Below are 22474 nucleotides of genomic sequence, written 5' to 3'. Positions count from 1 at the left end.
CTTGAGTCTATGTATTGAAATGGAAAGCATGAATTGTTTGTTAGTAGAAAATTATAGCAAATAGAAAAATTGGCTGATGATGGCTCAAGTACTAAAAGATTAAAGTTACGAAATATTTTAATCATTACATGGTACTTGTGTTCTTATAGATCTAAAGTAAATTTATATAGGTCTAGAAAAAAGTTATTAGTATGAAAGTAGGTTTTTATTGTTATTAATAATTTTAAAATTGAAATATTTTTCAGCAAAATATTTTTGTAATATACAGTTAAATATATACACACACACACACATTTGGGCATAAATATTTCTTTTAACTCTTTAAACCTGAGCAGATGCTGCCATTGTTTGGCCAAAAATCCCAATTTACCCATCAATAGTGATGGCATCTGATGACACATTTTTTTCTCTGAAAACTAATCCAAGACATGTTATCCATAAAATTAAGAAAGTTGAATTTCTTAGGGAGGGTGATAATTATAAGAACATTATGAAAATAATTTTGGCAAAATGCATAAAAAATTGTGGGTTTAAAGAGTTAAATTCTTGTAAAGTTAATTGTCACATTGTCTTTATTTCTTATTATAAATTGTATTTGTAGGTTTGTGGAATACAAACCGACATCTTTAGAAAGAAACTACAAGCATGACCTTTTGACAGAACATGATATGGGTGTTGTTATTGACCTAATAAACCCAAATACATATGCTGTGGATTTGAATGGTATGTATTAAACCTCAGTAACAAGATTTTGCATTATTTTTAAGCCATTAAAACGAAATTTCTGAGCCTCCATAAAATGATTTCTAATTATGGTCTCAGTTTATTCATAATTCTGTGAATTGACCTTTTTAAGACTTTCTTCCATTCAGTAATAAACCTTATACTACTGTTGTTACTTTATAGCTGACAGAATGCCCAAATTGAATAATACTTTCATTTGGGTGTTTTTAATTTTTCATGCATTTTTGCTGTATATAGATTATTAAATAGGTTAATACATTCAACAGAAAAGTAAAATATAAAATCACTAGCAAATTCTTACATTTCATAATCTGATTTAGGGAACAAAAGTGTGTTTCTGGTGGCTCTTTTCTTAAAATAATTACTTTTTAAGGTGTATAATAAATAGAGCATCTATGGCCAGTAATATGTATGAGAAGTTTCTGAAAGAAACTTAATGATATGTCTTTTTGTTATGAAAAACTATTAGCAAAATATATTAATATTTTTTAATGTGACCAGAAGTGTATTTCATATTTGGATTAAAAGAGCTGACTTGCATACTATACAGATAAACAAATGAAAAACATCATTAGTTAACTTTCTTTGCCCCAGTAGTTGTAGTTATGTAGCCATCCAATAAGCTAAAAAATACATGCATTAAGACACCAAATTTGACTTTCTTGTGGTTGTTACAAGTTAATGTTTGTTCAACCACTTCACTCTGTTTTACATTATCAATAACATTTGAAGTCATCTGAAACTTTCTCTTAAGCAAACCCTGAATTGAGCACAAGTATTATCATATTAATATGTATGTACAGTATGTTTGTAGATCATATCATTTATAGGTACTTGCATCTGTTCCATTTAATTTTAAAATTTATCTTTTTTAAATGTTGATTTATTTTAAAGAATAACTCATTGATATTTATAGTAGTTAATGTTTTGACAAAATAATTTTATATTTTTTTGTATTATATTTGCAGTTTTTTACCTAAATCTAAATCAAATAGATTAAGATAGATATCTTGTTGATGACTTGAATACCACAAATTTGGCAAGTTTTTGCTTATTAACCCTTAAACAGCAGCCATCACCAATTGATGTTTTCCTAGAAAAAGATGGCCACCATCAGTTGATGATTCCATGCTTTACGTTCAGTACAGCTATTGTTAATTGATGATACAGGTTAAAAACATTAGTTGGCAACCCCCATTATACCCACTCAAAGCATTGCATTTATTCATTTTTTTCAGTGTAAGTCATGGAGCAGGAAAGGAAGGGTATGCCAGCTAAGGGAATGAAGAAAAAACATTTTTTTCATCAAAAGATGAAATTGAAGTATTAGCATGTGATAACACTGTGTAACAAAATTTTTAATTTTTCTTGTTCCTGGACACAAAGTGTTATTTCCCAATTGCTTATGCCTAAAGTAAATGGAAAAGACCTATTCTTCTCTTCAAACTTTGCTTTTGTAACCTGGAAGCATATAACGAAAACATGATGGGAGACTATATTTGGAGACTGATATGTGAAAGGGATTTACATTATAGTTGCAAATCTCGAAAAATTACTCACTTCTAAACATTTTTATATAACTTTAGTATAAATACATGGAAATCTTGATTCATATGTTGTTTTATTCAGACCTTATGTAAATTAAAATGTGCAAGTTTGCCCATTTTTACATAGAAAATAGGTTAATTTCTAAATTTCATTATCTAGGTCACAGAAGAAAAAGTTTGAAGAGAATAATGGCCATTTTCTATACTTTTACAACATAAGCAATTAAGAAATAATGCATACTATCCAGGAACAAAATTTGTGTTTCATAGTGTAACTATTCAAATGAAGAAGAAAAATTTACAACATAAGCAATTAAGAAATAATACATACTATCCAGGAACAAAATTTGTGTTTCATAGTGTAACTATTCAAATGAAGAAGAAAAATTTTCATCATCATCAAATATAATAATTTAAAGCTTTAAATGCAATTTAAATAGTGAATCAAAATCCATTGGTTCCCAATGGGTAAATTGTCATGATTTGGATCCATTTATTCATTCTTTTGATGGTATAAATGCTGGACTCGCAGATAAATTTAGTCTCATGGATGAATCTAAAGAATATGAATTTTTTTTACTGCTATATTTGATCAAAGTATAATGAGTCATATTTTGTGAGAAACACATATTATGAGTTTTAGAGATCCTTGAATTCTGAAGAAAATTAAAGTAACACTCCCTCTACTTCATGAAGTAAGAAATGGGAAGATACAAAGTATTGAGGAAATTTACACTTTTTTTTGCTTTGTCGATGCTTATTTCCCATTTAAAAAAGCATGTGTTGGTTGATTATTGGAAGAATGACCTCTTGTAGGAATTCCGGTTTTTCCAAAATACATTACTTGAGATTGATTCATGAAGATTCTTAGATATTTGCACTTTGAAATAACAAAAAACCAAATGCAAATGATTGATTATATTATGGAAAGGTCATATTTATTGATAATTATTACACAAGTCTGGAATTATGCAACATTCTCTTTGAAAGTAAGACATGCCTCTGAAAAAGGGAGATATTAAGAAGAAAGGAAATATTTTAGCAATTCAATGGAAAGACAAATGTCGTGTTACTTTGCTTACTACAATACATGAAGGTGAAATGAAATACAGTGGAAAGGATGATTACAAAACTAAACAACCAGTAACTAAACCTGGTGTGGTTTCAGATTATGCTATCAAAATGAGGCTAGTTGAAAAAAGTGACATGCAAATTGAATAAAATGGTTGCCTTTGTAAATGTGTGAAATGGTACAAGAAGCTCTTTTTTCACCTTATTAATATCTCAATTTTGAATTCGTATAAAATGTGTCTAGAAAATATTGGTGAAAAGCCATCATGATTTTTATTTTCAGTAGTGATAACCATAACTTTATTATTTTTTTCAGCATCATTAGACCTTGAAGATGAAAAGCTTCTTGAAGAAGACAACCTTGGACCACAAGATTCCAAAAGGTTTGTTTTGTTCATCGACAAACTGGTTTAAGTATCTTTGTTATATAGGTTCATTGGTATATCATGTAAAAAAAAGTAATGTGATAACAACATATTTGCATGTGATACCATCAGTTGCATATTTTCTGATTTTCTTCATTAATACAAGTAATATATGAATTTTTGTTGTTTTAGTAATACTTGACAAAAGTTGAAATTTTGTTTTCTGAAGTTAAGTAAAAGATAAAACTGAATGATTATTGAAGTATAACCTTACTGTTCATTTTCTGAAAGAATTTAGTCAAAGGTATTAAGATAATTTATTGTGTGCCTAGATCACGACATCACAACAAAGCTGTACCTTGGCTGAAGAAAACTGAGTACATTTCTACAGAGTTCAACAGATATGGAGTTTCTAATGACAAAACTGAAACAAAGTAAGTGTATACACACTGTCTTAGAGTCTTGAAAATGGAGTATATTTACTTGTGCATAAGAAAAATTAGGGTGTAATATAATGCTTTTGGTATTCTGTTTATGTACATTTATATTATTTGTAACTTTGACTGTTGCTTTTCCATGTGTAATGAAATTAATGTCTTTACTTTTTTTTGGCATTTTAAAAGTATTAGCTTCTGGTATTATTATTAAATACAAAAGCAAGTTCTGTTACTTCAAGATCATTATTCTGTACATCAGAATGCATGTATAATTACAATTTTCTAACTTAAGTTTCTTCTACAACAGTCAGTTGTTATTTAAAAAAGCTAAAGCTTATTTACATACCAGTTAGGTATATGTATTATGTTTCATTATGTTTTTATAAAACTTTGAGCTGTTGTAACACTAACACAGTGTTCCATTTTTTCTCTGATCTTTTTTCACTGGATTCATTAAACAAACGTGTAAGGTAACAGATATTTTCCTTCTTTAGACAGCTGTACTAAATGTTTTACATTACTACTTTCTAAGCTAGTCCTCAATCTGTTTTTAACTACTTAGCTTTTTATATGGGCTAGGTGTACTGCACCTAACTTCTGAGCATCAAAGTAACCAAGAGATTAGTGATGCAATAACTTTTGATAATGTAAGCATATATTCATTAAATTTCATGTACTATTAGTACATTTTACGAGTCTTTTGGAGATAAAAGTTGGAGTTTTTAATTAAGTACTTTTAAAATAAATTTCTCCAGGAACATGTGTAGTCAGTGTTGACTGCTCTGAGTTCAAAGTGAGTTTTATGTGAGTGTTAAAAATACTTTTATGCATCTTAGAATTGTCATATTTGGTTTGCATAATTTGTGAAATCTCATAAATAGGTATGATTTTTTTTTTAAAGGAAATCATTATATTTTAGCTGTTAATTTCTCTACCCTAGTTTAAACTGAGTTGATCAATTTGACCAACCTCATAACCACAATAAAAAATCAGGAAATAAATCTAAATTACTTTTTTTCTTTCTTGAGTGACTGCAGGTTGTAACAGGAAACTGTATTTGTTTATCCTAAATATCTTAAAATTAATAACTGCATACACCAATTTATATGTTTTACTGTTTTATTGATATTTGAATCATGTCTTACTGATAATTCTGTCAAATAAGTTTTAAATTATTCCATTAACAAACAGCTCCCATTATACTGGTATCAAATTATTTAATGCATGAGCTGCCTGCTAGCATACCCTGTGTAGAATTTTTATGTTTTTGCTTCATTATCTTACCTAATCTTGCCTGATCTAATAAGTTTCTAATTTTTATACATTTTAGTTACTTTTATAATAATAGTTAAAGAATACTCATGGAAAATAAGAAATATATTACTTACCTGGGTCTTCTCTTTTGACTGTTGACTGGCATTGCATCAGTATAGTTATTTATGATTTGTTGGTTATTCAACTGTTTATATAAAACCTTACAAAAATTTTGTTTGGTATCATCCACATTAGAAATTTTAAAAAAACTTAGCAATCTATGACCAGCAGCGACCAAGTTCAAAGGTCATAACTGGAAGAGATAATTGTTTGCTTTACTTCTTTAGTTATTGTTCTATATTTTAAGAAAAGTTTCAAAACTTGTCTCTAAATAGTAATAATGTGTGTGTGTGTGTTTTATAGTTTAAATGTTACTGTATAATACAAAATATTAGTCCACTAAAACACAACCAAGAATGGGCCAATTTTATATTATTGGATATGGTAACATGATTGCATTACATTACTAAAATTCTGCCAAATTTTATCTTATAGCAGTTTTAACATTTATCATCTGATTAATCATTCATAAACTTTAAAAAAAATGTAATGAAAGTATAGCAGCTTAAAATGTTGAATAGGGCTAACATTTAGGTCATAACAGTTAGCATATACATGTATTGTTCAAGCATATATGTCTAAAAAGAGCTGCAAGCTGAAAATATGTGCACCCACATGTTAAGGATTATGTATTGAATTGGTTAATGATCAAACTTGTAAATTTCAACCAAGAAAATTTGTATGTCCTGTACATTCCTTTTGACATGTGTTCAATTTCTGATAATATTCTTGAATCTGATCAGCAAATACACTGAAAAGTCTTCATTGTAAGTAGCTCTGAATGAGACACACCAGTATATATAAACAGTGATTTAATTGGTTGGTATTTCTCTGATCTGTTATGCTCACTTTATGTTCTTGCCTTATGTAGTCTAAAAATATTCAACTTCAAATGTTCTTAGTTGTCAGACAGTATAATTTTTGAAAGTGGTTATACAGTACATAGGACTTAGACTATTTCTTGTATTTGAAATTGAACTGAAATGTTTTACACAGTTTACCATCTTAATGTAACCATTAAAAAAGTATATTCTTGAAATTCAAGTATATTCTTTTTCTTTTGAAGTATGTTTTTTCCAAACATATTGATTATTAGTTAAATTTAATTAGGTATTATCAGAGTTTTGAGATACCTGTCTTGCAGTTTTTACTTAATTATACTTTTAGTATATGCTACTTTACTGTTTTTTCTTAATATTTAGTTAATTGTCTTTTAACATTTGTGAAAATAGCTATTAAATTAAATTTTACTGTGATTTAAAAAAACTACATTCTTGAAGAGTTTTCTTATTCTATAATATCTCTAAACATAGGTTTAACTGTAGTTACTGATCAGTCATACAATACACTCATTAGACTCACACTTTACATTTGTATTTCAATTATTGTTTATTTTACCTACCTTTCTGCAGAGTTGGATACAATGTCAAGAAATTGTTCAAAGAAGAAAACCTTTATATGGACAGAGAAAGTCAAATTAATGCTATTAATAAAACTTTTGAAGATGCCCAGAAACCTGTAAGTAGTATAATAACATTTTAGTAACTCTCCTAATACATTAATATATATATATATATGTATGTGTGTGCATGTGTGAAAATAGTCAACAAGCACATAACAGTAAATGTATTTATCCTTCTACTTTTCTGTATGTTGTTAATATCAGTCTGATCTTTTGTCCTGTCTCAATGAGAGTACTTGATAAAATGCAAAGAACCTAGCACAAACTTACTAAATTATATCTCATTTCTGCTTAAATAATGTGGTATAATTTTTATATCTTATTTTTATGGTTTTTACAGGTTGGGAAGTTTTCAAATTTTTGTGAGATGTTGTTTTGAGATAACATTAAAATACCTTATTTAATATTTTTCAATATGTACTCTACATCTGTCCAATTGATTAATATTCATTTACATACTTCTTTTGATACTTTACTAATTGCAGTAGTCATTACTCTTAGCTATAAGTCACAAGAAAAATCAGAAAATTTAACAAAGATCTATTGATGACCTTGAATCTCACCTTTCTAAATGACATCACTATTTGTAATTTTTACTAACAATATTCGTGGTCAAATTCAGCTTATATTTAACAAATAAAGTTTTTAATAAATAATAAGTTTATTTCTGTGAATTGTTTGAATACAATGAATTCAAATGTGATAAAAAAAATATTCAAAAAAGCAAGATTTAATCAGTACAAGAAATTAAAACATTTCATAATACTGAAATTACCTAATGACAGTTTTGTCTTTAACTGTTCCATTTGCTTTTTTTGTGCTGGCACTGACAAAGTGAAAGTATTAGACAGCCTATATAAAATATACAGTCCTCTACCCTATAGGGCAGTGATTAGTTCGGTAAAGTTTGGCATCAAATCTGCCAAATAACTTTTCACGATCTTGTTGCTGAGATTTAAGGTTATTTATTGGTTGCTCTTTTAAACAGTTGTTTGCTTTCTGACAGTTCTGAGCTTTCTGTTAGAACAATAGAATGCACACACATCTGATGTAAATCCCAGTACTAGTACACCTTAAAAAAATATCTGGTTCTCATTACCAGCAGAATTTTATCCTTGATCAGAATTCTCATGTTTTCAAGATGGTGGATGATACACAAGTCTTTGGCATGTGTTCCACTGTTCATTGGACACTTGCACTGTGGGAGGCATCTTCTCTCAGGACATAATACATCATAAAGGTCATTTTCTAACTGTTTGTCTACACTTATTCATATTTTCTCAAGATATTTACAATACTTTAATGTACTTTAACTCAATGAAGTTTTTGTGAACTGCTTTGATGTACCTGTTGTTAAATTGCATTACAAAAAAAACCCAACAAAAACAAACTTTTAGGGAAATACTTTGGAATTTCAGAATTACTTTCTATAGGTTGTATAGCTTCTGCAACTAAAATATATTTTGTTCATTTTTGAAGTTATCAGTGCTGCCTGAAGGATGGAAACCATATTTCAGAATGATGAGAAACAAGTTTAGTAAAATATATATTTTTACTCAACATTTTATAACTGGTGCTTTTTTTCAAGGATCTTTGAGTATCATATGTTAAAAACTGATTTTAAATAGGAGTAACTGGTTAATATCCTATAAAATGACTTCTGTAATGTCTGTCAATAAATAACAAAAAAAAGTGGGTGAAATTTATCTTTCTTGAATATCTTGTTTTTATATGTGTTATATTTGAATTTGCAGCTTTGAAATTTCAAGAAGATTTCATTGTAATATCTTTTGCTTAAATATTCTACATTCTTATAAAACATTTTGTAAAGTATTTATTATATAAAAATGTATATTTTATCTTTGCTTTAAATTGGAAAAGTAAAACTGAAATTACAAAAATTAAGTATGATGTACAGGTGGCAATGCTAGAAAATACACAAACAAGGGAGGGTTGTAATATTAACTCATAGCTACTTGTGTAGGAAGTTTTGTATGTTTTTTTTTTGTATTCAACCGTACCTTGTTTCTGTACTTTATAGCACTGCCATCTCTACACTATACTTATTTTTTAAAAAAATATTTTGTTTGCTACTTTATAAAGTGGAACTTTCAGAACAACAATTAAAGAATTTGAAAATTGAAGTAAATGGGAAGTATTTTCAAAATAATGTCTCACAATAAAAAAATAATAAGTCAAATTATATGGTTTGTTGCATGCAGAATCTTTATATGTTACTTAGAACTTTATACTGTTCTCATGCAATTTAACTAAATATTTCATTGTAAAAAGTGAAGAACAAGGATATCAGTTATATATTTTCAGTATAGAAAGGGTAAACATTTCAAGGAGGTCACCATTTGAATGAACAAATCAGAAATGCTTTGTGCTGTGCCTAAACAGTCCAGTTATTGATCAAACTAGACATTTAGAAGATAAGTAGCCTAATGACTAACTGTGGGAATTTTATCTGAGTTGTCCCAACATTTTGGCTTCATAAAGAAATGAACCATCATTCAAACCAAGTTCAGAACTCAAAAGCAAAAACTTCAAGAAAGTTGACTGTTTTTTATAAATGACTTGCACTTCCTAACTGGATTACATGTTTCACTATGGAAGCTGCAAGTGTCAGTGATATCATTTTCTATAAGCTTTTTTAAGGGTCACCCTCCTTTACTGTATGGGGATATTCATATAGCTTTACTTGCACTAATTACCATTTCTGTATCAACTAGATTTGCAGTAGTTATATCAAGCTTTTTACATGTAAGGAAGAAGCCTACATCAGTAGTTTCAGTGGTACGAATTCAACCAGAATAATTTTCAGAGATCACAGCTGTCTGTGGATCAGTCATGACTATGCCAAGCACCAAAGAGATCCACTATACGAGCTTTACATCTCAAGGGTGTACTCATGGACCATTTCATCAAGAGTCCATCAGATAAAACCATGGGATGCCATGCTTGAGAAAAAAGTATCCATTAGTAGCTTTGCTAATATTCCTTCAGTCAAATTAACCATTAGAAATGCCAGTATCTCAAAATGCTTGAACTTAAACAGACTTTCCTTTCACCAATACCATCTGAATTTTAACTCTGGTCTCTTCAGAGCCTCTATGATTAGTTTTTCATAGCAGCATGAAGTGTTTCTTCTCCACATCTCTAGGTGACTAGGTGACTTTTTCAACAAGAGGAATGAAGTCCATGCTTTGACAGTAAACTAAATGCACGTTTTGAGAGGAATTATTTGTATAATTGTGTACAGGTAAGAGAGGGAGAACATGCAATTCTATAAAATCCCACAACAATCACAGGAAGGTGATATATAAAGCCACAACATAAATTAATGATGTCCATGTTGGAGTTTGGGTATTGAGTTGGGGAGTATAGGAGTCCGTTCGAAATCCAAGATATGGTGATCAGTTTGTTTCATAAAGGACTGAATGGCATTTATTATATGATGATAAAATAACACTGGTAGAAAGTGAATTTTTGGTTGGTGTAGGATCCTCCAGAACTCTAGTTGTTTCTTCTTTGTATCAGGTACTTCAAGTAAAATCACTACTCTAAGAGATGAATATGGTTGTCTCTGATCTAAAATTAGGCACTGGTATCTAAGGTTTAGACTTGTTGTGGAAATTAAAATCGGCATGACCTGTGAAATAAGCTTTGGCCTTTTAATGAAACAATCCAGTGCCAACATGTTAGCATAAATATCTTCAGAAAGGAGCACTATTACTTCTCAATCTATAAGTAGTATTTCAGATTCTTTTAAAAAGCCAGTTTAGTGTGTAGTTGCTGTTTGATGTGGTAGTGGAACCAATATGTGAAACACATTGTTTTTGTCCATAAATAAAGCTGCATTTGTTCACAACACCAAAGGCTTGCTTTGTGTCAGTACTAATCTGTAATTACAGGGAAATGGCTATTCATTTTGCTGCTAAAATAATTATCAGCTCATTGAATGCAATGGAAATGACTAGAATAAACTGTTGCTAGTGTTGCTTCAGATGCACTGTGACTAAGGACAGATCCATGGGTACCTAAACATCTGACATCACTATTTGAGAATTGTACAGATAATTTGGGCTCATTGTAGTAACAAGAACATAGTAAATATTGAATAAATTTTCCAACATGTATGTCGGATCTTATAGCCAACTGAATCCAATATCAGTAACATGCGTTACATAGTCAATAGATGTATCTAAGTAAGTGTAAACAGTATGTGTGTATCTAGTACTGAAAGGAAGTGTATGTGGTAAAATCTTTAGTGTGTGTCTGGTTGTAAAAGTCTGGTCAAAAATAGGGTATTCATGTACACACTGGAAGATGTTCACTTGTCTAATGCATTACACCTTGCTTCCAGGAACTTGCTAGTGAAACAAGAGCAGATGTAAAACTGCTCCCAGATTTAAAAGGTTTTTTTATAATCTTTTTGTTGTACCATTTGGGTTGCATAATGTACTTGCCATTTTTGAGAGTTTGACAGAGAGGATTAGAGTTGGATAAATGTCTCATTTATATGGATAACATTTTAGTGTTTTTTTGTAGACTACAGTATACAATCAATAGTTTTTCAATAGGTAAAGAAAGCATGCTTGAAGTACATATCAGAATAGTATGTGCTTATATGTACTCTTTGAATTTCTCAGTCACATTTTGAGGGGGGGGGTTGGAATGTTTATGGATCATAACAGTAAAGAACAGCTCCATCTTGTGAGAGAATATTGTGCAATTTCTCCAGCTGAAGTAAATTTTAGGTTGACTATCCAAACTGTTCAGTCAATCTAATGGGATTTCATTGTTAACAAATATTCTAGTTAATCATAGCAGCATTGTCAGGATGGAGTATAACATGTTATCCTGTTTATACAAAGAATTAACTACTGTCATCTTGTATTTGTCAAACCATAGTATCACTGATTGTATGGTATAAAGTTTACCATTCAAATGAACCATATATCATTTAAATGGCTTATGAATTTCAATAATGTGTAAGAGATATCCACATTTAGAATTACAATGCTGTATGAGGACAACCTTGTACATTTTCACTAGGTAAAGCAGATGGATTGTCTACCGAAATAGTGAAAATCCAGATTCTGAAATACATTGCAGCAGCAGTGACAACAACCATATACTTTATGATGATTTCCTTGTGGTTGTACTTCACATTAAAAGAGCTCTGGCAGGAGCTTTCCAAAGATTGTGATCTAACTTGAGTGTTACTTGTCATGCAACAATAAGAAGGGTAACTATTAAACATTGAAGAACGTAGTCTTGGTTCCCATACCATTATATGACCAATTACAAATGCAGGTAGTGCATACTATAGAGTAGTAGTTTTGAAACTGTGATATAACTACTGGTCCCCAGAATTCTGAGGTAGGAGATACTCTGATGCAAAAAACTGAAAGCCATTAGTTGTGCCTATGTATGGAACTAATTTTTCAAGCTACACCTGCATTAAGGTATTACAAGAGCGTTTAAACTCCTTGTTAGAGTTGTATGGTCAACTTTATAGAAAATAGATGTAGATAGTTCTTTACTGGAGATGAATAAAAGAGATTAGTATGTACAGTTTTTATCAGTTACTATATTAAGGAGTCAGTTTTGTTACTTCAACACAGTCTCTTGCTAATTAGTGGAAAATATAATTTTGAGCAACCAGATGGTTCAGTGACTCAGTTTTAACAACCAGTACACAAAGATAAGCCTTATAATTTACAGTGTTATGTGCTGCCCAATGTCTGTCAGAATGCAACATTCATGCTATCAAGTGTATGCTTCCAAAATTATTGAATATTAGTTGAAATGATTGAGATAACCAACTGATATTACTGTTTTGTTGTATAGAATAATAGCAATGCTCAGTTGGTTATTATTCAAATAAGTTTATTTTTGAACATGGACATGGATCACAGATGTGACTTGTAGTGTTTTACTTTCTTAATATATTTTGTCACATCATATTAGGGAAAAAGCATTATCATAAGCATAGATTTAGCATAAAATGTTAGTAGAGAACTTGAATGCTAATCCACGCGTTGTGAATTCTAGCTTAAAAGTCTTAGTTTAGCTGAATTCTGCCTATTTTTACTTTTATTAATTCTGAAAGTGTTCAGTTTGTCAGGTTGTAGACTGCAGTATAGTAGATTGGTAAGGAATGCTCAGTGCAGCTCACAGGATAGATGGCAGGAGTTGTGGGTTAGGATGTCATGGTTACTGTAAATAGGTTTTTGAGCAGTGTGATGTGTACTCTTGATATATGTGGATGTTAAATACATGTAAGAGGTATATTAATTTGTTTGTGTGATGTTACATTTGTTGTAGTTTTACAAGAACCTGTTTAAATATTTTGTTACCCCTCGAGTGGTAAGTCAGAGGGCTCAAACTATTAAAAACCATATTGGGCACTCATGATGAGCACAACATAGAGAGTTCATTATGTAGCTTTGTGGTTAACATCAAATGTATATATAGAACACAATTTTTGGACAGTAAAAATATTTTTTCAAAATGTTGCGGTGTCTGTTTATAAAACAGAACTGTGATTCTTAACTTGTTAGCATGCCTTGGTAGGAAGATATGGTATTACCTGGCATTTTCTTTGGTGTTTATAAAGTGTTTTTTGTTACATTGTTGGCTTATGTTACATTAACAAGAAACATGGTTTTACCTGATGGTTTAATTAGTACTGATGAATAATATATTAATTTAGCAAATATACCTGTGTATTGTACAATATTTATTTCATAAGCTTTATGATAACAGTGGGATTGTGTGTTTGTGCAGGTCTGCTGTGAATACAGGCAAATAGCAGTTATCCTTGCTGTGCATGGACAGAAATATTATTTTTACTTGGTTTCAGTTTCATGTATTAAAAATGAAATTGTGAAATGGCTGTTAAGATCAAGTTATATATGTAGTTCTTTTGTGACATATTCAGTTATTTGGATTCAAACTTTTCATAATATTGATAATTTGTGTGGTATTTTATACTTATTTTTATACAAGTGTCAGTATGAACCCATTTTAGTATGTGTTGTAATTGTGCAACTTTAAGGACACAAGTAACACCTGTGACACCCTCATAATAATGCAACCTCTACCACATCTGGAATTCTCTACCAAAGGACTCTCTCTGGCATAAAGATATAATACTATAGACACACAGCTGATTTGTGGTTCATAACTTTATGTACTTTGTTTTTGCATATTTAAAATTATAAAATTTACCAAGAAGAAAAGTAAATCTAGTTTATCATGTAATATTTTTTACTTGCCACTAAAATAAACCATTTTTGATTGATTTCTGGGGATGGGTAAATAGAAAAATAAGACTTGGACATCATATAATGCTGATTTGTAGTGTATGTCTTGAAAACAGCACACTGAATCAAGCCATTTACTTATACAATAGAAAATTGTTTTACAGTTCAGAGTAAATAGAATTTTATGCAGCATATACTATCTATACAAACAGTGGCAATATATATATATTTTTTTTTTTTTTTTTTTGTTAGATTGAGAAACATTACAGTAAACCTGGAGTCTATCCACTGGAAGTATTGCCTCTATTTCCTGACTTTGAGGTTAGTATCAATAATAGCTTTATTCAAGAGTCTGTAAGTTATTCCTATTATTATTAATAATTGTATTACCTAAACCAATAGGAAGTATTTATAAAATAATAATGATCTTAGCCACAACAATGGAAACTTACCCTTATTTAACCCTTCATACCCAATGCCTAAAATTAGTGTGCAAAATCTCAACATCAACATTTCAAAAATTGTGATTTAGAGTTTCAAATTACCTCCAAAATAAAACTGTAAATGTTATTCTGATATTTTAATTATTTGTTTGTCTTTAAGTTTTATTAACATTTGTTTCAGATGAAGTACTTAAAAAAGAATAGAAACTGTTAGCTCTAATTTTTTTCCCATTATAATTTTATTGTTGGTGGTACGTATTAAATTTCACACCTATGCAAGTGCAATTTGTTAGTAAAAGACTTTAAGCCAAAAATCTAGTAATTTTATATTTGTTTAAGGCTATCTTAGTTCATATAATTTGAAAGCAGAGAATTTGATCATGTCAAAAACTCTAAAAGGCAACTATTCCCACGTTTTTTTTTGCAATTTTAAAATTTCTAAATACATTTTGAGACATCTCAAAGTTAAGCAGGGTTTTTGTCTTAAGTTATTGAAAATTTATTATTTGTATGCCATGAAAAAGTAGTAACTTAACAGTTTCCTTCATTGTTTAGTTATTTATTTTATTAACTCTCACTACAGACTCAATATAATATACATGAGTTAGTCTACATATTTGCACATGTTAAGTGTTTGCACTATAACTTTTGATACAGCACGTGTCTTCACAAAATTTGGTAAACTTTAGGTAAAGATTATAAGTTTTTGTACACAGAAAATCAGATTTCTAATTAAATATTTTTTACTAAATATTTGTTTGTGAAAATTGTTTTGTTACTAGTCCAAGTACAAAGGGGTTTTGTGTTATAGTTAAGAAAACTATTCTTCGTTGTAAAAATCTTGGATATTATTTGCTTAATCTCTAGAACCTCCTAAATACATTTCAAATGTTTGTTTTTAGTAAGATTTGACATTTTATGTTCATTTCTATACCATTTGTGGGGTCTATGAACTGACCAACATCATAAAAAAAATAGGAAATATAAATTATTTTTGTTTTCATGCTGGAATGATTACACAGTATAACACAAAAATACAAATGTTTAGTTGAAGTAGATTAAGTCTCATAATGCTATATATTTAATATTTTGTATTATGTTGATCCTTCCAGTCATGCCCAGCTAACATTACATAAATTGCATTGATGAGGTGCAAGTGTACTCATGATATGTATTCAATAATATAAAATTGACCTTTAGTCTTCTCTGTCTTGGCTGTGTTTTAGTGGAGTAGTATTTTGTAATATACAGTCACATTTCAATTATTGTACATTATATATATGTATATAAATTATTACTATTTAGGAATAAATTATTAAACTTATTTTTATTGAAATATAAAACAATAAGTCAAGCAATAAAGCATACAATTGTCTGTTGTCGCTAAGACTTGAAATTGGTTGCTGCTGGACATAGATTGCTAAGCTTTTTAAAATTTTGAATGTGGAAGATGTTAAACAAAGTTGTTTTTTTTTAGGTTATATATATATATATGTGACATCCTTTGACCCATGACCCATCATAAAAGTAACTGTCATGGGCGTTTTTTTTCCCATTAAAATAACTGTTGTATATTTCAAGGCCATTGTAAATACGGGTATCATAAAATTTGGCTTTGAACAAAGATAAATATTATGAGGTCTACTTTAAACATGTACATAAAGTTGTAAAAAGAGGACATAGATAACTTTTACATTTTAAAATAGTGAAGTGAATACTGTATTTAAATTGGTTTTAATGTTTTAGACAGTTTTATTTACTGCAGCAGTTCTTTCAACAATGTTTTCCAGTGACTCAATCTTATATCTGCACATGTTAAATTCTAAAAACTGGGTTTCAGTACTCATTGTGGGCACAGCACAGATATTCCATTATGTAGCTCTGTGGTTAACTACAAACATCTAAATATTTCAACAAAATATCCTAGAGCATGATGTCACTTGGCATGCTATAGTATATGTACAAAAATTGGCTTTCAGGTCAACAGTTGCAGGTCATGCATAGTGCCAGGGGTGTAGATCCTGGGGGGATGGAGGGTATACATTCCCCCTTCATTTTAGGTAGGGGGTATAGTGCATACAATCATCCCCCCTTCAGTTTGGTCTGTTGAATTGTTTTATTGCATCACAGACCTACAAATTGTGTGTTTGTTCTTGTGATTCTCGTGTTCTTACCAATCGAATTACATAATTAGGCCTAGATGTAGGCATTTTCAGTAGCCGAAATGTACATCTTTAATATAGGCGTGCTTCTAAGCTTTTCGATCTAAGAGATAGTTCATAAGTATCAGTCAGTAGACCTAAGTATATATGCAAGTATCGTGGCAACAAGATTACTCTGTAACTGCATGTTTACAGCTTTCAGGTTCACATAATCAGAGATTACCAATTTGTAAATTGAACAGTCCACATAAGTGGTTGCAAAAATCATCCCCCATCGGGTATAAAAAAAATCTACACCTGTGTGCATAGCTACACACTGAATAGTTATATAGTTATTTTTATTGTATTACAAATCATCATTTAACTAAAAAAATCAAAATTATAATTTAAAATATCTCAAAGTGAACAAGGTGTGTTTGAAGTTTCTGTATTTTAGTTACTGTGACTTTTGTTACTTATTGACTCTTACAATCCAAGGCCAAAGGTGGCATTATACTACCCACTAGATTATAAAGGGTTACACTGGGGTGTTAATTTTATCTGAGCTTGGGATCATTTTGGTAATATGACATATTGTTAATCTGAGGGCTTGCGTTTTACATTCTGTTGCAACAGAAATGTCTTGCATTTTGGGGTTGCTGATGTACTGAAATGTTGGTTTTCAAACCCCACTATTCAGTCAGATGACAATAGGCAAATCTTGCCTAAGAATTGTTGTGCATATTGGTTAATTTTTATTTTTACAGCCTTTTCTTTTTATCACTCTTTATTCAAAGTTCAATGCCACAAATCCTGTTTTAAACCTTTACTTATGAACAAATTAGTAGCTTTTTTTTGCTTCCATGTAATTTCAACAGTCACAATTTCCAATGTAAATCATTAGAAAGCATTCTCACATTAAAGTACAATCACAAAGATGCCAACTATTTCAAATGACTGAGCATAATGATTGTAGACAGAGTCCTTTATCATTTGTGGCTACTAGGCCTGACCAATGTCTCTAAGCTGTTTATTATTATATTATTATTATAACTATTATTATTTATTACTGCTATAGATTGCTCATTTATAACTGTGTTTTGTGTATTTAATAAATAAATTTAAAAATATAAGATGTGTATTTTAAAAATATACAAGATGTGTATGCAGTCAAATGGACAAATTACAATAAGCATCATAAACATGATATAAACTAGTCCTTACACAAAGGCTTTTTCTGCTTACTGTTTGTGCATTATAATACTGCTCAAAACTGAGGTGCTCAAGTTTGGTCTGAACTTGCTTTTGTTTTTAGTCACTAAACTAAATATCCTTTCATTGTCAGCATTAGAATGGAAGATTGTAAGAATTCCAAGCATAACCCTACACAGAAAGTCATACTTCTGGTTGCCATTTCCATCCTTAACTGTAGACAGCTGAACCCAAAACTTGTCAACATTCAACTGAAGGACAGTTTCTGAGAAAATATCAATTTAATAGTTCAAATATTGCCCTTCCAACTTGTCAATAGTGTTGTGCTCATGTGTATTTACAAGGACAGAATACCTGTTTGTGAAGAAGCGTAGAGATGAGAAATGTTTGCTTACTTTCAGTTTTGGATCAGCAACCTCTGCATGAATCAGAAGTTCATCATTTAGAGGGAAATGTTTCATCATGTAATTTGTAGCTGCAATATAGTATTTCTTGGCACTGGTGTAGAAGCTGATCAGGTCCAGGTCCTTTTCATATTTAACAATGTATTCCTTGGCAGCATTTCCAATAGAAACTGCCTCATCAGGTTTGTATAAGGATTCATTGTTGTAATCAAGTTCAGTGATGTTGCCTTCACTGGCTTGATGTATCTGACAAGTATATTTTTAACTTGTGTAATCAGAGTTCTATGCATAATGTGTATGCAAGGTTCTTCTCTTTGCAATATCAAACTGGCTTTCTCAAATAGAGGAATTGCCGACTGAAGAAAAAGACAAAATAACAAGTTCATTTTGTTGTCCAAGAAACTGTCAACTTATCTAACTTGCTCTGCACATAACTTTTCTTGGTTACTTCCTTGCTAGCTTTCATTTTCTTCTCTTTTTTCATTGATTGTCTCTTCTTTAGTTCAAGGTCAGACTGCCTAAACATATATTGAGTGATATCAAATGTTTCTTTGTCTGTTTTTGGAGACTGTTGTCTTGTGTCCCTGTGTGGCTGAGAAGATATCTTGACTGTGTCCCTGTGTGGCCGAGAGGGTGTCTTGACTGTGTCCTTGTGTGGCCGAGAGGGTGTCTTGACTGTGTCCTTGTGTGGCCGAGAGGGTGTCTTGACTGTGTCCTTGTGTGGCCGAGAGGGTGTCTTGACTGTGTCCTTGTGTGGCCGAGAGGGTGTCTTGACTGTGTCCCTGTGTGGCCGAGAGGGTGTCTTGACTGTGTCCCTGTGTGGCCGAGAGGGTGTCTTGACTGTGTCCCTGTGTGGCCGAGAGGGTGTCTTGACTGTGTCTCTGTGTGGCCGAGAGGGTGTCTTGACTGTGTCCCTGTGTGGCCGAGAGGGTGTCTTGACTGTGTTCCTGTGTGGCCGAGAGGGTGTCTTGACTGTGTTCCTGTGTGGCCGAGAGGGTGTCTTGAATGTGTCCCTGTGTGGCTGAGATGATATCCTGACTGTTAGTCTTGCTGCCTGACTGAGCTGCACGCTTAGCTCCTTTTGAATCTAGTTTTTCCTTTTCACAGTGAAAAATACTTCTTCAATGGCTTCCACATGTCCAATATTCTGTTGAGGCACATCCCAAGTGATAGCCATCTTGTGTTAACAAGTTGTAGAATTTTTCTTGTTTCTTTGTCATACAATCCTTGAAACTCTTTGAAATGTTGTTTTCTGCTAGCACTTTTGTCCAGAAAATAGTAGATATATATCAATATATCAGAAACTGGGCAGGGCAGTTCTCTGGAAGCTTTCTGGGCAGCAATATTCATGAGGTGACAGGCACAGCCCATGAAGTAAATGCTTGGCTGTCATCTTGAGATGTGATTACGACAACAAGTCGTAATATTTGTCTGGATGAACGTATAGTCGTAATGATTACGCTCAAATCGTAATGGTTGGCATCTCTGCAATCAGTGTTTACCATTTTAAATGTAAAACAAAACTTGACTTTAATTTTACTTTTCAATTATTTCTAACATTTTACATTGCTAGTGCTTTGTTTGCATTAGCATTATTTGTTACTTTATAAAGTGAACGGATTTCTCTTGCTATTCTCCTTTATTCAACTACTGTAATGTAATCCACAAACTAGACTTTGTATTTCTAGCTATTGATCACAATTTTATTCTAAAACTTGACGATTAAAATACAGTATTCCCTCGCTATTCGCGGGGGTTACGTTCTTTACCCCCCGCGAATAGCTTTTGTTTTTGTTTGGAAATTTCGCACAAAGCTACTCGAGGGCTATCTGTGCTAGCCGTCCCTAATTTAGCAGTGTAAGACTAGAGGGAAGGCAGCTAGTCATCACCACCCACCGCCAACTCTTGGGCTACTCTTTTACCAACGAAAAGTGGGATTGACAGTAACATTATACACCCCCACGGCTGGGAGGGCGAGCATGTTTAGCGCGACGCGGGCACGAACCCGCGACCCTCGGATTACGAGTCGTACGCCTTACGCGCTAGGCCATGCCGGGCCCCGCGAATATTGGATGCAGTTTTAAAACTTCTATGTATGAGATTATATACGGTACTAAATGCTTCCCAGACACTTTCTAAAGACACTCTTACTCATTAATACAGTAATAATGTAGTAATATTGCATGCAGTCATGTATTTCACTAATGTAGTAATGATAATGTAAACACATTTTAATTTTGTACTGCAACAATATTTTAATCAAAAAGAAACGTAAGTACAGGAGGACAGTAACACCGCATAGTATAGTTGTACCGTAAAGTCATTTTCTGTGCGTACAACACATGTATTAGAATTGACAGAAAGTGGAACAAATTTAAAGGCAAACTTAGACAGATAAATACAGTACGCACAGTTCAGGTAATAATAATACAGTACAATACAGTACAATTCAGTAATAATTGTTCGATAAAGACGTCAATCGATAAAACTGCTTGAGAGAGTAAATACAGACATACCCTCGAAAAGCGCTTTTAGTCTCTATGACAGGGGTGTGCAACAGGCGGCCCGCGGGCCACAACCCGGCCCGCCAAGCCATTTAGTGTGGCCCTAGTTGTTGTAATCTAACCATGTGGCCTGATCTGTAATCCAACGCAAATGGAATATTTTTAAAAGCATCGATCCTACGGGATTCCCAGGCTTCGACTCGACAAACTTCTAAAATTATCTTTGCTAGAGAGGAGCAGGCCGAATTCGATTGGTCGGCCTCCTTAGGGCATGAATAGGTGACGTGCACTAGCACTATTGTCTACGACTCAACGTCATGTCCTGAACCTCGCCTTCTCCCGCTGGCGACAATTTTCTCTAACCTCTGCTGTCCGTCATTCATTATTGGTGAAAATTTTATTACCTTTTACAGTTACTACAAGAGATTGAAGGTAAATTGATTATTATTTAGCATATTGTTGTGACTTTACTGAATTTATTAAAATTTTTGCTTTCAGATGCATCTGATTCTATGTACAGTGTGACCTCGTTATTCGCGGGGGTTACGTTCTTTACCCTCCCGCGAATAGCGAAAAACCGCGAATATTGGACGCAGTTTTAAAACGTATATGTATGCGATTATATACTATATGAAATGCTTCCCAAACACTAATGATACTTATACTCATTGATGCAGTAATAATGTAGCAATATTGCATACTGTTATGTATTTCACTAAATTGTACCGTGCGTTCCCGGGCTGTGCTTTGCCGTTTGCGTTGTTGGGGAAGCTGAGGCAGTCAGCCAATAGCAGTCCAATCTTGTTTGGTGAAGACGACAATTGATAAAACGGCTTGATTGAGTAAATACAACAGAAATCTCCTCGAAAAGCCCTTTCAGTCTCTGTGACCTACAAAAACGCAGTTCGCGCATAACCCGCGAATATGCGGGGCCGCGAATGGCGAACCGCGAATAGGCGAGGTCACACTGTATTTTGCTATTCTCAATTAATTTAAGTACCGGAAGGCTATGATCAGGATGCCAATTTAGAAACATGTGTTTCTGTCCATAAGAGGTTCCATGTGTAAATAAATTCTATGTTTTTTCTACTTTGCTATTTTCGTGAGAATAATTTTTGTTTTGATTTCAGGGCTAGTAAAATGTCAGCAGTTAAGAAACGAAAAATTGATGATGAGGAAGGTTATTCAACAGTGAATGGTGCACAAAATATCTTGTTGTCCCACATAATCAAGGTGTTGTCTGTCTCGTCTGTCAAACTACAATTGCAGTCATGAAAGAGTACAATATTAAGCGACATTACGCAACTAAGCACTCCTCCCAGTTTGATGAAATTGTTGGTCAGGCACGAAAGGACAAAATTGAACATTTAAAAACATCCATTGAAAAGCAACAAGGTGTTTTTACCACTTTCAAGAAAAATTCAGAACTGGTGACAAAACTGAGTTTTAAGCTTTGTGAATGTATGGCAGAAAAGGGAAAGCCTTTCAGTGAT

At 31.9% G+C, this 22474-nt stretch overlaps 1 protein-coding gene across 1 annotated transcript in view; it reads left to right on the top strand.

Moving 5' to 3' along the window:
- The first annotated feature begins 604 nt into the window (after positions 1-604).
- LOC143224668 (RNA polymerase II-associated factor 1 homolog) overlaps positions 605-22474 on the top strand; it is a 39832-nt gene continuing 17962 nt past the window's right edge. Inside the window, exons 1-5 of the mRNA XM_076452826.1 lie at positions 605-723; positions 3679-3745; positions 4060-4161; positions 6951-7056; positions 14530-14598. Coding sequence (XP_076308941.1) covers positions 669-723; positions 3679-3745; positions 4060-4161; positions 6951-7056; positions 14530-14598 — 399 coding nt within the window. The 5' untranslated portion in view covers positions 605-668. The remainder of the gene's footprint in view (positions 724-3678; positions 3746-4059; positions 4162-6950; positions 7057-14529; positions 14599-22474) is intronic.

Source organism: Tachypleus tridentatus, chromosome 9 (assembly GCF_004210375.1).
Source record: "Tachypleus tridentatus isolate NWPU-2018 chromosome 9, ASM421037v1, whole genome shotgun sequence".
Lineage (NCBI taxonomy): Eukaryota > Metazoa > Arthropoda > Merostomata > Xiphosura > Limulidae > Tachypleus > Tachypleus tridentatus.
The sequence above is the reverse complement of the archived record's forward strand: the minus strand, read 5'-3'. Positions and strand labels throughout refer to the sequence as shown.